We start from the raw sequence: 15,731 nt of genomic DNA on the forward strand, positions 1-15,731 counted from the left end.
GGGGGCAGCACCTATCGCCAAAGCGCCCTATCGCCTTGCACCTCCAGAGATGCAGGAGTTATCCTTGCAGCTTCAGGAGCTGCTGGGGAAGGGGTTTATTCGGCCGAGCAGTTCGCCGTGGGGAGCGCCTATCATCTTTGTCAAGAAAAAGGATGGTTGACACCAGATGTGCATTGATTACCGGGAGTTTAACAAGTTGACGGTCAAGAATCGTTACCCATTGCCGAGGATCGACGATTTGTTCGATCAGTTACAAGGAGCATCTTGGTTCTCCAAGATCGACTTGAGGTCTGGATATCATCAGATGAGGGTGCGAGATGAGGATATCCAGAAGACAGCGTTTAAGACTCATTACGGGCATTACGAGTTCGTGGTGATGCCTTTCGGGCTCACCAATGGACCATCGGCGTTCATGGATCTCATGAACAGAGTGTGTAGGCCGATGTTGGACCGCTCGGTGATCGTGTTCATCGACGATATATTGGTGTATTCGAAATCCATAGAGCAGCATGAGGAGCATTTGAGGGAGATCCTTGGAGTTTTGAGATCCGAGAGGCTTTACGCCAAATTCTCCAAGTTTGATTTCTGGTTACGAGAGGTCCAGTTCCTTAGGCACCTCGTTAACTAGAATGGGATATTGGTCGATCCGGCCAAGATTGAGGAAGTGATGAGTTGGGAGGTGTCGAGATCCCCCACCGAGATCAGGAGTTTCCTAGGGTTGGCTTGCTATTATAGGAGATTCATCAGGGATTTCTCCAAGATCACCGTGCCACTCACCAGATTGACCCGGAAGGGTGTTGCTTTTTCATGGGGCCCAGAGCAGCAGGCCTCCTTCGAGACACTTCGCCAAAGACTGTGCGAAGCCCCTATGTTAGCCCTTCCGGAGGGGATGGAGGACTTTGTGGTGTATTGTGACGTGTCGATATCGAGGCTAGGATCGGTGCTGATGCAGAGAGGGCATGTGATAGCATACGCATCGAGGCAGCTGAAGCCTCATGAGATGAGGTATCCTACCCACGATCTGGAGTTAGGGGCAGTGGTGTTCGCCCTTAAGATCTGGCATCACTATCTGTATGGGGTTCGGTGTACCATATACACAGACCACAAGAGCTTGAAGTATTTAATGGATCAGCCCAACCTGAACATGTGCCAGAGGAAATGGTTGGATGTGGTGAAGGATTACGATTGTGAGATCCTGTACTACCCGGGCAAGGCTAACGTTGTAGCCGATGCCCTGAGTCGTAGGGCGGAGGGCGCCCCGATATGAGATGTTTGTATGAGACTGATAGTGATGACTCCAGTGTTTGACGCCATTCGAGGGGCCCAGGCTGAGGCCATGAGACCAGAGAACCATAAGAGAGAGCGGGTTATCGGGCTGGTATCGGAGTTCGTCACCGATAGCCGAGGGCTTATGACCTTTCAGTGTCGGATTTGGGTACCGTTTATGGGCGGAACGCGTACCATCTTGATGGAGGAGGCGCATAGATCGAGGTTTTCAATCCATCATGGGGCCACTAAGATGTATTTGGACCTGAAGAGAGAGTATTGGTGGCCCTGTATGAAGAGGGATGTTGCATGGTTCGTTGAGAGGTGTTTGACCTATCGCAGGATGGAGGCTCCCGAGTGGAAGTGGGAACATATTACCATGGATTTTATCACCAAATTGCCAAGGAATGCAAGGGGCGTCGATGCAATTTGGGTGATTGTGGACAGGTTGACGAAGAGCGCTCACTTCCTTGCTATGAGTGAGAGCTCTTCCGCTGAGAGGTTGGCAGAGTTGTACGTGAGAGAGGTGGTATCATGGCATGGAGTGCCGATCTCGATCGTCTCAGATCGAGATGTGCGTTTCACTTCCAAGTTCTGGAAGAAATTTCATGAGGATTTGGGTACGAGGGTGCATTTTAGCACCGCATACCACCCACAGACCAACGGGCAGAGCGAGCAGACGATTCAGACACTCACGGACATGCTTCGGGCATGTGTATTGGACTTCGGAGGGATTTGGGACACGTACTTACCTATGGCTGAGTTTTCCTATAATAACAGCCATCATTCGAGCATTGGTATGCCACCCTTTGAGCTGTTGTATGGGAGGAAGTGTCGGACTCCCATTTGCTGGGGAGAGGTAGGGCAACGGGTGATGGGTAGTACAGAGATTGTGCTTCAGACGACCAAGTAGATTCAGCAGGTCAGACAGAGGTTACTAACGGCCCAGAGCCGTCATAAGAGTTATGTGGATAGACGACGGTTAGAGCTCGAGTTCCAGGTTGGTGACTTCGTACTCCTAAAGGTATCTCCTTGGAAAGGAGTGATTCGGATTAGAAAGAGGGGCAAGCTGGGACCCCGGTATATTGGTCCTTTCAGGGTGACCGCCAGGGTGGGCAGGGTAGCGTATCGTTTGGAGCTACCTGCAGAGTTGAGTCAGATTCATGATACCTTCCACGTGTCTCAGTTGAGGAAATGTATTGCCGACAATTCGACAGTGGTACCATTAGAGGATATTCAGGTGGATGCGAGCCTGAACTATGTTGAGAGACTGGTGGCGATTATGGATCGGAAGATCAAGGTTCTGAGGAACAAGGAAGTGCCCCTAGTGTAGGTCCAGTGGCAACATCAGAAAGGGTTCGAGCTGACTTGGGAGCCGGAGCGAGAGATGCGTGAGCAGTATCCAGAGCTGTTTTCAGAGTAAGACTTCGAGGACGAAGTCTGATTCTAGTGAGGGATAATTGTAACATCCAGATTCCTAGGTACAATATTTATTCGTTATTTTGGAGATTTTGGAGGGACTCGGCGAGTTGATGCTTAGACTCGCCGAGTAGAGTACGAATTCCATCCGGGTTAATGACAGGACTCGGCGAGTCGAGTAGTGGACTCGACGAGTCCGCGCTGTTTAATGAAGCCCTAATTCCCGGTGATTGAGACCTATTTAAAGGGGCTTATAGCCACCAATTGCGGCTACCAGACCCCTGAGTGGAACCCTAAGCGATCTAGAGCGTTTGTGAGGAAGAAGAGGCCATTTTTTATCATTGTGTGGGTGTTTTTGCAAGAAGAAGGTGACCAAGGAAAGAGGGAGCTGAAGAGGGTGCTATTATGTGGATTTCAGAGCCTAAGGACTTCATATTGAGGTATATATTCGATTCTTCTTCGGTTTTGGGTGTAATCCTTGAGAGTTAGGGTTTCTAGCCCATTTAGAGTGTGAATGATGGTGCAATTGGTCCCTTCTTGTGTTGAGGCTTCAGATTTGGATCCAAAGAGGTCCAGAGACCTTAACTCCTTGATCTTTATGGGGTAACATTGGGTAATATGAGAATAGGGTGAGATATTGAGGCCATTTCTTCAAATAGAGCCATTGGGTCTTTGCATGGGCATCAAGATCCAGACTTTACGTGTTTATATTGCTTAAGGAGGCCAGATCTATGGGTTAGAGGAACGGATCTGACCTCAAGAGGTCATTTGAGCTTGAGCATGGCATGAACTCGCCGAGTCCTAAGAACAGACTCGACGAGTAGGGCTAGGGTTTTCCCATAGTTCACTCAGCGAGTAACTTGCTGAGTTGGGGGAATGACTCGGTGATTCAGAGGGAATAGAGGACTGGAGTTCAAGGCGGAACTCACCGAGTTCATAATGAGACTCGACGAGTTGAGTCGGGGTGGCCCCGCGATTCATGCCAGGTGTAACCCGTCGAGCAGGGGAAAGACTCGACGTGTCATGCGAGACTAGAGGGATAGTGGACACGCTTAGACTCGCCGAGTCGCCCAAGTGCACTCGACAAGTCATGTTAAAGTTTTACCGTTGACTTTGTTGACTTTGAGGGTTTGGTCAACAATGGGGTCTTTGTGTCAAGAGAGAGGTAAAATGGTCTTTTACCCTTCTGAGGGTGCCAAGAGAGGGTTGAGTCTGGTCCGGAGAGTTATATTTATGAGAGTATTTACTTTATGTGATTAGGCGGAGGCTAGACCATATTTCTACCGAGTCATAGATTTACCGAGACATCTAAGGTGAGTCTTCTCACTATACTTTACCTAGAGTAGTAACAGAGTTATGTGCTAGTGTACGGTTGAGTTATGTGCCAATGTATTTGTATGCTATCTATGTGTTATTGTGATATGTGATATACATGATTTAGAGTTCCAGAGATAGGACCAGTGGGTCCATAGAGTTAGGGCTAGAGGGCCCACAAAGAGTTGGGACTGGAGGGTCCCACTGAGACACATGGACCTGATGGTCAGCAGAGTTATAGCCTTGAGTGGCTAATATGTGTTAGAGTGGTATTTTGGGGAACTCGCTAAGCTTCGTGCTTACAGTGTTTTGTGTTATGTGTCTCAGGTACCAGTGATGATCGTGGGAAGGCGCCGACATAATCTGTACACACACCCGCGGAGTTTATTATGATTTGATCTTGGGATTTGTAATGAGATAATGTTGATACATTGTTTTTCTTGAAAGTAATTATGAATGAATTTATATGGTTTTAAAAAGCGATTTTTTTTTTAATTTTACGGTGTTACAGTAAAATTATAATCTTACCTATTAATTAAATTTGGTAATTAAATAAATATTTAATTAATCTCTTTAATTTAGGGAAGATATTTTAAGGATTTAAAATCCTAAGGGTGTGTTTGGTTGTGGAAAATTTTCTAATTTTCCAGGAAAAGATTTTCAAGAAAAACAGAAATGTTGAAAATGTGTTTGGTTCATTTGGTTTTCCAAAGTTTTCTAAGAAAATGAAAATTTTCATTTTTCCAAGTTGTATGTAAATTAGAAAAGTGATTTTTATAATTTTCCAAAGTTTTCTAAATTTCTAAGATGGAAAATGAAAACTCCATCGGTTTTAACTAAAAGCATTTTCTAAAATTTTCATCGAAAACTGAAAATGAAAACTCAACTCTATTTTTTGAAAATATTTTCAAGGAAAATAAAAATAGTTTTCTACAACCAAATGCACCACTAGTGTTCTTTTTCCTGCGCCTCACATTGACCATCGATCATTATCTTCATTTGTTCGTTATTATCTTGGTTTCTAGTTTACCAACGCTAAAAAAACCACACATTCCTACTTACATGTCGTCATCTTTCCTCCCCCATTGGTCTATCACAACCAATAGCTCTATTCCATTATTAGATTTCAATCGAATCGACACATAACTTTCTCGCAACCACAACACGACAGTGAAGTTGATCACATGCAGTCTCTCTTTTCCCGGTAAGTTGTGTACCGCCAATCCACCTTCCATATCTTACTTAGTTAGTCCAACCTGACAATTTGGGTTTGTAAACTGGTTCGAGAAAGAAATACAAGAGAAAGGTTAGAGGGCATGTCGTCGGTTAAGGCTTGAGTTGTGGGTTTGGGAAGAGAGGTCAGAAATCGAGGTTTGAGCCCAGTTTCACAAGGATTTTGAGGGTGGACTGTCTCTTTATCGTATACTTCATAGATAAAGGGGTGTTGCATGAGGTAATAAAATTCTATTGTTCGTTTGACTATTCAAGCTTTTGACATTTGAATTGTGTTCGACCACCGTCTGTTAATTGAAATTCTTAGCTTTGGATACTTGAAGCCTTATTGTTTAATTTTTTTAGTAATGCGTTATATGATTTATTAGTTTTGACATTTTGCAAACTTAATTGATAACGGATAATGTGATATGTTTATAGAATTTGTACAATGATATGAATTGAATTTTGTTTTACCTTTTGCTTTCATGAGATTTTGGTAAAAAGAAAAGAAATCACATTTTTTGTGTGTTTGTTTTCCACAGGAAAAGAACAATGATTTTTCCCTAACTGTTTGAGGTTTAAACAAAATTCAAAGAAAGAAGTGAGTTTCATACTAAATTATATATATATATATATATATATATATATATATATATATATATATATATATATATATATATATATATATATATATATATATATGGAGGCTTTTAATCAAGCAATTTTATTTCGCTTTTTTTAATCTTTTTTCATCTAATGGATCGTTGTTTTTATACTTTGAGCTTTAATTTTATATACCATAACAGGTGTTTGTGTTTGTGAAAATGTCTGAAAGAGAATATGACCATGTGGTATGCATTCTATCAGAATGAGGAAAACCAATATTCTTTTAGGATAAGGAAGGACAATATTCTTTTGGTTCTCATACAAAATTCTTTGGTTATGACCATTTGGTATGCGTTCTCTCATAATCAATAATATTTATAAGAGTATTTTATCATAGGATTTGATAATGTGTATTCTTTTTGGTACATACATGATCATTGCATATATTAGATGATGAATATAAATGTTGTCTCGTACATTTAAGCATGCTATGTTTTTTTAAAATTATTTCATTTCATGACATTCAACTAGAATATGTATAATTCTATTAAAATGTATAATACTATTATTCTATAAAATATGTATGAATCTACATTCAGATATTCATGAATATACAATGATCATGTTATTTTTAAACTAACGGTTCAAGAATGTTGTCTTTCTTCAAGAAGTTCATTTAATCAAAATATGTATTGTGTCAGAAATATATATCATGACATCTTATAGAATATTATTCTAACAAAATGTCATTCAGAATAAAATCGAATATAATTAAAAATTATGTTAGAAATAAAATTGAATTAATTAAAAAAAATCAGAAATTTTAAATGACGAGAATTAATTATCCCCAAAAATTTAGAATTTTTCTTTTTACAATTTTCTCAATTGACTAAAATACCATTTTAGTAAAATTAGATGGTGTTTTTTCTATAATCTTTAATCTTTAATTTAATAATATTTATTAATCACTTTCTTAGAATAACTAAAATGATTGGTCCACAATTAACCTTGAGTATAGTGAGGAAAACTCACCTCGCAATGTCGATCTGAATTGAAATATCAAACTCCCGAAACACGGCTCCAAACACCAACACCTATAACCACCAATGATCCACTTCCATAAATTCCCAAATTACCAAAATACCCTCAAAAGTAACTGGTCAACCCTTGGTCAAAGTCAAAGTCAACGGTCAAGGTCAACAGTCCATGTTGACCCAATTCGTCGAGTGCAACTTACTGACTTGTCGAGTTCCTTCAGAAATCAAAGAATCGTGAAAACCCCAGTTGACTCGTTGAGTTTCCAGACAACTCGTCGAGTCCATATAGTGTCCAAAATGTCAAGAAAACCATAACCAGCTCGTCGAGTTAACTCACTAACTCGCCGAGTTCATGTAGAATCCAGAAACGGGAAACCCTCATCCTACTCGTCGAGTTGACTAAGAAACTCGTCGAGTTCCTTCATCCCTTTTTACATTTAGACACTTTTAAGCGAAACCAAGGCTCCAAATTGTAGATCTAAACTCCTAATATGAAGTTACCACGTATAGTTGATAACTTTACGTGCATGCAAGGTTCCAAGAAGCTAAAACACTCATACCTAGCCTTAGGAAGGGGTTTTGGACATGGAGGAGGTTCAAAGCTTCATAAAGCTTGAGTCTTTTTCTCCATAAGGGCCTAGAGGAGTCTAGATCTGAAACCATGACAAGCTCAAACTCGACTATGACCCTTTTTTTGCACCAAAAATGCCCATATACTAACATAAGAAGAGATCTCAAGAATGGAAAGTCAAGGTAAGGACTTTTTACCTTCAAATGGATGCCAAAACAATGTAGATAATGGATCTACAAGCTTCTTCTCGTTCCAAGCTTCTAAATCTTCAAGCCTCTTCAAGAAAATGCACCAACACACACTTTTAGCCTCACACAAACACTCAAAAATAGGGTTAGATCGATTAGGGTTTTCTTCTGGACGTGAAAGGGTGGTAAGGAGGCTAGAAGGAATGACTTAAGGTCCTTTAAATAGGGTGCAAACCCTAAAAAAAATTAGGATTTTCATGCACATCCTCTACTCGTCGAGTTAGGGTCCACCAAATCGTCGAGTAGGTCACATAAATTATGCGTCCATATTCGTATCTACACGACGAGTTGTGGCAACCAACTCGTCGAGTGGGTCTCTAATAATGAACATAAAACTTTTAAGATTTATACCTAGGAGTCGGGGTGTTTATATATATATATATATATATATATATATATATATATATATATATATATATATATATATATATATATAGTTTTGTATGTTTATAATATTTTTTTAATTGGTTTTGAATAATTTTAATTAGTATGTATTTATTGTAAAATAAGAAGTTTAGTTGGTAGAAAGAAATTAGAGATATGAGAAAAATGAGTTTTTATATGTTATGAGATGAGAATGGCGGAAATGAAAGAAATAAGAAAACTGATGTGACAAGTGGGTTAGAAGGGGTGGAAAAGATGGATTTCCTCCACCTTAAGACGGTCGGGAATAGGTGCGTCGAGCCCACTCTCCATGTAGCTTGGCATGCACCAACACCACCCCTAGCATGTGCTAAGGGTTTGTGCCAAGAAAAACATGTCAGATCAGTAGCGAGATAAGAGAGGAGAGAGATAAAGGGAAAGGGTTGAAAGAGAGGGTTTGGGAGACCGTGATTGGCTCTTTTTAGTTTAGTGTTTTTTTTCCTTCCAGAATAAATAACTAACTCACAATCACTTCATAGCAACTTGCTATGTTTAGGTGACATCCTAAAAAAATAATATGACAATGATTAGAACATGCTAACACTCCCCATATATAGATGTCGCTAAATTTTGAAATACTAGTTTCCAACATGCGATGTTTTTTGGTAAGAGCATCGTTATTACGATAGATACTTGAACACATGGTACTATAGAAATGCAGTACAACCCGTTCTTAAAAACTAATATTGGTTTGGTTGTTTCCTTTGATTTCGTCAAAGGATATGATCATCTAAGCCCTGACTAATATCTTTTTTCATCTTGGGTCTAAATTTGAGGAACTTTTTTGGGCTTGACTTTTTTTACTTTCTTTTTCCGTTTTGTTTTTTTGACTTTTGGATTTGTTGTATGCTTTCTTCTCGAGATGATTGAAGCGGTGATTGTTGGATGGTTGACATGAATTTGTTTGAAATGGTTGTGATAGAATGATGGTTGTGGATATGGATTTTGTTGAATTTTTTTGTTGAAATGATGGTTGCGAAAACCTTTGGAATAAGCCTGTGAAGGTACAATTCAAAGAATTCATAAAATGTTGATCGTATTGCGAAAACCTCAAAGGTGAAGCGTTTAGACGGTAAGTATTTTCCCATGTAGGTATGTTTTTGTTGGTTGGATGGTGGTGTGCTTGGTATTGGGTTGCTCCATCGTTTGAGAATAGATGTAAAAATATTGAGAAACAATTAAAAGTGTTGTTTGAAATTGTTGTGTATAAAAATATAAGATTAAGTTGGTATTTTTAGGTAAATTTGTTAAACTTTTAAATACTAACAGCCACAAACTCATCCCTAACGGTCACATAGATATTCTCTCCTCTCGTAACATGATGTTACCATGGCCACAAAGCTTAACATAACAGACTAGGGGAAGGGGGCGTGATCATCTGTTATAACGTGTGATACTTGGGTATAACATGCTCACGTTACACTCACACCCGACAACCGTAGGTTCATTCCGCACAAATTTACTCTTTGTCAGATACTATTTGTAGCATTTGAAGTTCAAGATTATATACTAACTTCACAACTTTAGGATATACTTTTTGATATATAGTAAAGGAAATTATTGGCAGTTCGCAATTTAAAACTTATAAGGGAGGAGGGAGTCGTTCCTACTGAACCCACAGAACCCACTACCACATCAGCTTTTTTTTTTCTTTTTTTTTTTCATCTTTCCCAACCCACAACATACGAAAATCCTATCTATCTCTACCTACTCAATTAAAAAAAAATACTAAACAACTAAGATACAAATCTTAAAACACACGGTACAAGAGAAAATGAGAGAGTGGATAAAGTGGGTTCGTAAAACCAATTAAACAACCGACTAAAAAGGGAGTGGTACCGGCGATAACTCTATTGCTAATTAAGATTTTACCTTGATTATTTTATATATATTTTTTAATTGAGTGGATTGAGTTGGTTGAGAAAGATAGGATTTCCGTGTGTTGTGGGTTGAGAAAGATGAAAAAAAATCAAAGTGAAAAGTTGATGTGGCAGTGAGTTCATTGGGTTCAGTGGGTTGTGGGAGAACGACTCTCTTCTCCCTAAAGCCTTAGAAAATCTAATTCTCTTACCACTAGAATATGAGTATTTTTATAGTTAAAAGAATCCTCCTAAGCTTCATTTGTTTTCAATTTGTTAACTTATTATGAATTATAAGTGTCTTATTAATAATTTAAATTTAAAATCGATAGGGACGTATATTCTTGTTAAATCAGTAATCACGTTAAATGTATTGTAAATATGACAGGTGCAAGAAAATAGGCCTAAAAGATAAAATCTTAACGTGACAGAAAGTTAAAAGAAAACATTCTAATAATAAAGTGTTTAAATTAAAATACCTCTATTCTAATAAAAAAAAAATTAAAAATTGTGACGCTAAACTAAATTCATAATATAAATCCACTAATTAAACCCAGTCGATGGGGATGAACTTATTTTTGGCTGATTGTCATGTCAACAAACACTATTTTTGTCATTTTCATTAATTATTAGACACTTTTGCTTACTTTTTATAATCACCATAGCTTTCGTTCAAGAGATAACTACACCAAATATCGCACATATTTCCATTTTAGCCATCGTTGATCATAATTCAATCAGTTGACTGATTACAACAAGACTCTACTTAAAAAGCAACCAATTCCGTGTTCTACGTATCTGTATACGTCTCAGGTGTTTACTTAATTGTGTGTGTGTGTGTGTGTGTGTGTGAGAGAGAGAGAGAGAGAGAGAGAGAGAGAGAGAGAGAGAGAGATGAGGAAGAAGAAGCCATTGCAAATGGTTGAGAGCAGTGTGAAGATCATGTTGTTGATAACTGGGGCATTAGTGACCATAGCTTTATATTATGTCAACATCAACAATAATGAAGAAGAAAAAGCAAGTCGTCCACTAGTCATCTACGATACTTCTGTTTACGATTCATTAGAAGGATGTGATTTGTTTTCTGGAAAATGGGTTCATGACAACGACTCATATCCTCTCTATAAAGACTCTGATTGCCCCTATATTCGTGGTGATTATGCTTGTGGACAATATGGAAGAATGGACTCCAAGTATCAACAATGGAGATGGCAACCCAATGCTTGTAACCTTCCAAGGTATATACATATGTATAATATCTATGTTCTTTTCAATCTTTATCGTGATACAAATCTATATATGTTCCATGGATTATGGTTTTAGAAATGATTCATGAATCATGTTTAAAATATCGACAATGAATTGAATTTTTATAAAGTTTAATGTATTATTACATCAAAAATATATATATTTTTCTACGACTCTATTATTTAATTTCTATAAACTAAACTTTATAAAACCCAATTCAACATATTTTAATAAAATAAATATTTAAAAATTAGTTTTTTTCTCTATTGAAAAGTTTAATTATTACTCCATTAAACTTCAAGTCTATTGAGACACGTGAAATGATGGTTCGCTTCACAATTCTATGAATTCTCTTTTTTTAGTCTATGAATACTTTTTTTATAGTTTGTATAAAGTGTTCATTCTAGAGAACAATGTCTTCTTATAAAATATTTAAAGTAGTTTGATTTATTATTATTTAACTATATATATCTTGAATCAAACTTTTGCAATTATTGAAAACTATGGATTACATTAATGTTGATAGATGAACTATAACCACTCCATTATTTAATTATATCATATATTAGTCATATACTTTATTAGTTATGGACTTTTCGAGCCACAAAATGTTTGTAGAAATAGATTCTTGTTGTAAAATTTAAGTAAATTTTTTTTTGAACCACAGTTGTAGAATGACATGAATAACAGAGGAATGAATTTTTTAGAGTTTAGGGAACTTCTATATCCTTCTTTTTGGAGAAAATAATCAAGTCAATATAAGAAAAATCACTATATTTTTTTTATATTTTTTGTGGTTTAACTATTATATTCCAGCTTTATTAATAAAAATCAGTCAAGTTTGAAAAAAAATTAATAGAAAGTCAAAATAGCCAGAAATTTTTATTAAAGTTTAATGGTTTAGTGGTTTAGTTGAAACTAAACTTTAACATCAAATATTTCGACCACTACTATATAACAGCAATCAATTTGCTAAATAAAATTAGAAAAAACATCATAAATAGTTTCTTTGGTCTGAAGTTTAGTTCATGTGGTTTAAAAACATCATAGATGGTCATTTTGCTTTCAAAACTTTTGACGATTGGTCATTATTGATAATTCCGTGAAGTTTTATCTGTTAACTGAACAGCATTTTCGTCATTTCATTACCACAGGAACCATTTATGATGTTTTCACTCTTTTTTCATTTTGTTTAAATAAGAGAAAACATTATAAATGGTCTCTGTGGTAGTAAAATGACGAAAATACCTTTCAGTTAACGGACGAACCTTAACGGAGTTTACAATAATGATCAATCATCAAAAGTTTTGAAAGCACAGAGACCATCTATGATATTTTTAAACCACAGGAACTAAACTTCAGATCTGAGAAAACACACGAAACCCATTTATGATATTTTTTCAAAAAATAATTATTACCATTTAACCTGATATAACAGCTATAACATGTTAAAGTGGTCTACAATATAAACTGTCAAACTTTACCATGACCGATAAAATTAAAAAATAATGGTTAAATCGTAAATTTAATAAATATAATGGTTTTTATGTAATTTGCTAATTAGCAATGGTAATAGTTTCCATTCATTAGTAATTATAACTACCTGTGCTAGGAAGTAAAAGGTAAGGTTGATTAAAAAGTTTGCTTAAAATAAAATGTTGTATTCTACCAATACAACCCAAAATTTTAAAAAATATATTACTTTTTCAAAGGACCAAAGAAGAGTTAGAATCTCAAGTGATATTGTAATTCGTAATTAAACGTATTGTTTGGTTGTTGACCTTGTGTAGGTTTGATGCCAAAGAAGCTCTTGAGAGGCTGAGGGGTAAAAGGGTAATTTTCATTGGAGATTCAGTGAATAGGAACCAATGGGTGTCAATGGTCTGCATGCTTCAAGCAGTCATCCCACTTGGTCGAAAGAAGATGCAGAAAATTCATGGTGTTTCCTTGTTCACCTTTAAAGTATTTGTGAGTAAATCTATCCTCACTTATATTGCTTGACAAGAAATATTGTTTTTCATTGTTTTGTTGATTATATCGATGCCATAACTTTGGTTAAATATCTAAAAATAAATCAAATTTTAGTTAGAATTTGGCTTAATGAGTTCAAATGCTTAATGAGTGAAATTTAATAAAATTTTCTAATAATGAAATGGGCCAAAAGATGAAAAACACAATTACATTTATGCGTTGCTTTATTTCCTCACATCTTAAATCTATGGGTGTACATGTGTAGATCTTAAACCCAACGATATTTGTTTTCATATTTTATCTTCTTTATGTTTGTTCCATTATATTTTATATATCTTTTTTTAGAATATTTCTAATAATGAGCACATACAGGATTATAATGTTTCGATTGACTTCTATTGGTCTCCATTATTAGTAGAATCCAATGGTGACCACCCATCAAAACACAGAACGAATGAGCGTATAGTTCGTATCAATTCCATAGAGAAACATGCTACACATTGGATTAATGCTGATATATTAGTCTTTAACTCGTATCTTTGGTGGAGGATGCCCACAGTAAAAATATTGTGAGTGTAACTTTTAAATGCAACATTAGTCTTGTAGTTTTTGTAAAAGAATTCCAAGATATAGTTAGTATCGATCAAAAATAAGTAACAAACTATTTTTTAAAACATTAATGTTTTAAAAAAGTACAATGATGTTTAACAAAGTATTTGTTCTATACATAAAATACCATTGAAAGAATGGTATTTTGTGAAGACAAAGTTCTAGTTATTTACTTCTTTATAGTATACGTTTTTAGAAAATCGTATTTTGTGATAAACAATATAATTTGTTATTCTTTTATGACATTAACTATTTAGAGTATTGTTTTTCATTAGGAATGGATCATTTGAAGACTCTACACAATACGACATAGTCGATAACCATAATGGTTACAAAATGGTTCTGAAAACATGGTCTAATTGGTTGCATAGTCATATCAATCACACAAGGACCCGATCATATTTCATGAGTATGACTGCAACACATCACAAGTAATATACTAAAAACTACTTTCTTTAAAACAGTTACTTAAATTTTTTTTGCTATGTTTAGATATTTATAGTTTCATTGTAAATTTATCTTCAGAGGTGTAGAATGGGGTATGCAAGATGATCAAAACTGCTTAAATGAAACTGAGCCAATAATGAAAGATGAATTTTGGGAAAGTGGGTCTGATTTGAAAATGTTGATGATACTGGAGTCATCTTTGAACAAATTGAAAACAAGAGGGGTGAATGTGCAAATGATGAATATAACACAATTAACACAAAATAGAAAAGATGCGCATCCTTCTATTCACAGATTGCACTATTCTCCGTTAGCGAAGGAACAACTATCCAACCCTTCGAGTTATGCAGATTGTACACATTGGTGCCTTCCAGGTGTCCCAGATGTTTGGAATGAGTTACTATTGGCTCATATTCTTCGCAAACATATATAATTTAATTCATTTAGATAGGATAGTTTAATCATATATATATATATATATATATATATATATATATATATATATATATATATATATATATATATATATATATATATATATATATATATATATATATATATCAAAAATTATTTTTAATACTATAAAATGTAATTTTGACTCTTTTTATATACATAAAATATATCTTTGAGTTTTTAGAATAAATTATGATTGTATGTTCATGATCATTGTGATATTTATTTAGATAATTTCTCTTTCTACATGTAATTTATTAGTCAGATATTTTATATGATCATCACAATAATATTTGTTGTGTTCTATATTAACATGTTTAATCCATGAATAATTTCATTATTCTAAAAGTTTAAAGTCGGTTATAATTGTTGGAGCAATTATGAAGTAAGACTAATATGAATTGGATTGGTTGACTCTTATTAGATGGAAGTAGACAATGGATTGTAACTAAGATGTATATAGGTACTTGTCAAAGAACTAGTATTGAATGGATCCGCATCAAGATTACCCCACAGATCTTTCCGTGGGTGATACTTGATAAAAAGGTATTATTTTTGTATCCTTAATACTTAAGATACATAATGACACTTAAGTGTACAGAGTGTTATGCTTTGTTGTGGTAAAACGTTGATCCTTAATCGGGTAGTTATAAATGTCATTATCAGGTGTAGTGTGAACGATGCAAGAGGCTTATGTAGTCAATATGAGATTTATTCCTCTTATGTGTTGAGAGTTTGACATTTAACGCACGTTTCCCAAAGTTGAACACCAACTTAGATAGATTACGATCCAAGTCCCGTGTTTAACAGGATGTCTGTAATAATAGAATAACTGATAAACTTACCTTATATATCAATTGTAGCTTTGAGCTTTGGGAATTAGATGTTGATGAATGACATTCTTCGTCATGTGTTATTAGGGCAATGAAATGTTGGTAAACGTTCACCACTGTCTATATCAATCTATAATCAATCTTGTGCAAGCGGGAGATTGAAAGATCATTATGCACAGGAGTCATTGAAGAATGATATTGCTATTGACATA

General features: G+C 35.7%; 1 protein-coding gene across 1 annotated transcript; it reads left to right on the top strand.

Annotated features, from left to right (window-relative positions):
• The first annotated feature begins 10,621 nt into the window (after positions 1–10,621).
• LOC111878204 (protein trichome birefringence-like 34) lies at positions 10,622–14,934 on the top strand. Its single transcript, XM_052766235.1, has 5 exons — positions 10,622–11,196; positions 12,997–13,174; positions 13,550–13,746; positions 14,062–14,217; positions 14,312–14,934. The coding sequence occupies exons 1-5, from the start codon at positions 10,853–10,855 to the stop codon at positions 14,664–14,666; spliced, it is 1,230 nt and encodes a 409-aa protein (XP_052622195.1). The 5' UTR covers positions 10,622–10,852; the 3' UTR covers positions 14,667–14,934.
• The last annotated feature ends 797 nt before the right edge of the window (positions 14,935–15,731 follow it).

Source organism: Lactuca sativa, chromosome 8 (genome assembly GCF_002870075.4).
Source record: "Lactuca sativa cultivar Salinas chromosome 8, Lsat_Salinas_v11, whole genome shotgun sequence".
Classification (NCBI taxonomy): domain Eukaryota; kingdom Viridiplantae; phylum Streptophyta; class Magnoliopsida; order Asterales; family Asteraceae; genus Lactuca; species Lactuca sativa.

Coding starts and splice junctions, on each gene's coding strand:
- LOC111878204 (XM_052766235.1), top strand. CDS start 10,853: ATGAGGAAGAAGAAGCCATTGCAAATGGTTGAGAGCAGTGTGAAGATC. Junction 11,197..12,996: donor AATGCTTGTAACCTTCCAAG/GTATATACATAT, acceptor GACCTTGTGTAG/GTTTGATGCCAAAGAAGCTC. Junction 13,747..14,061: donor ATGCCCACAGTAAAAATATT/GTGAGTGTAACT, acceptor GTTTTTCATTAG/GAATGGATCATTTGAAGACT.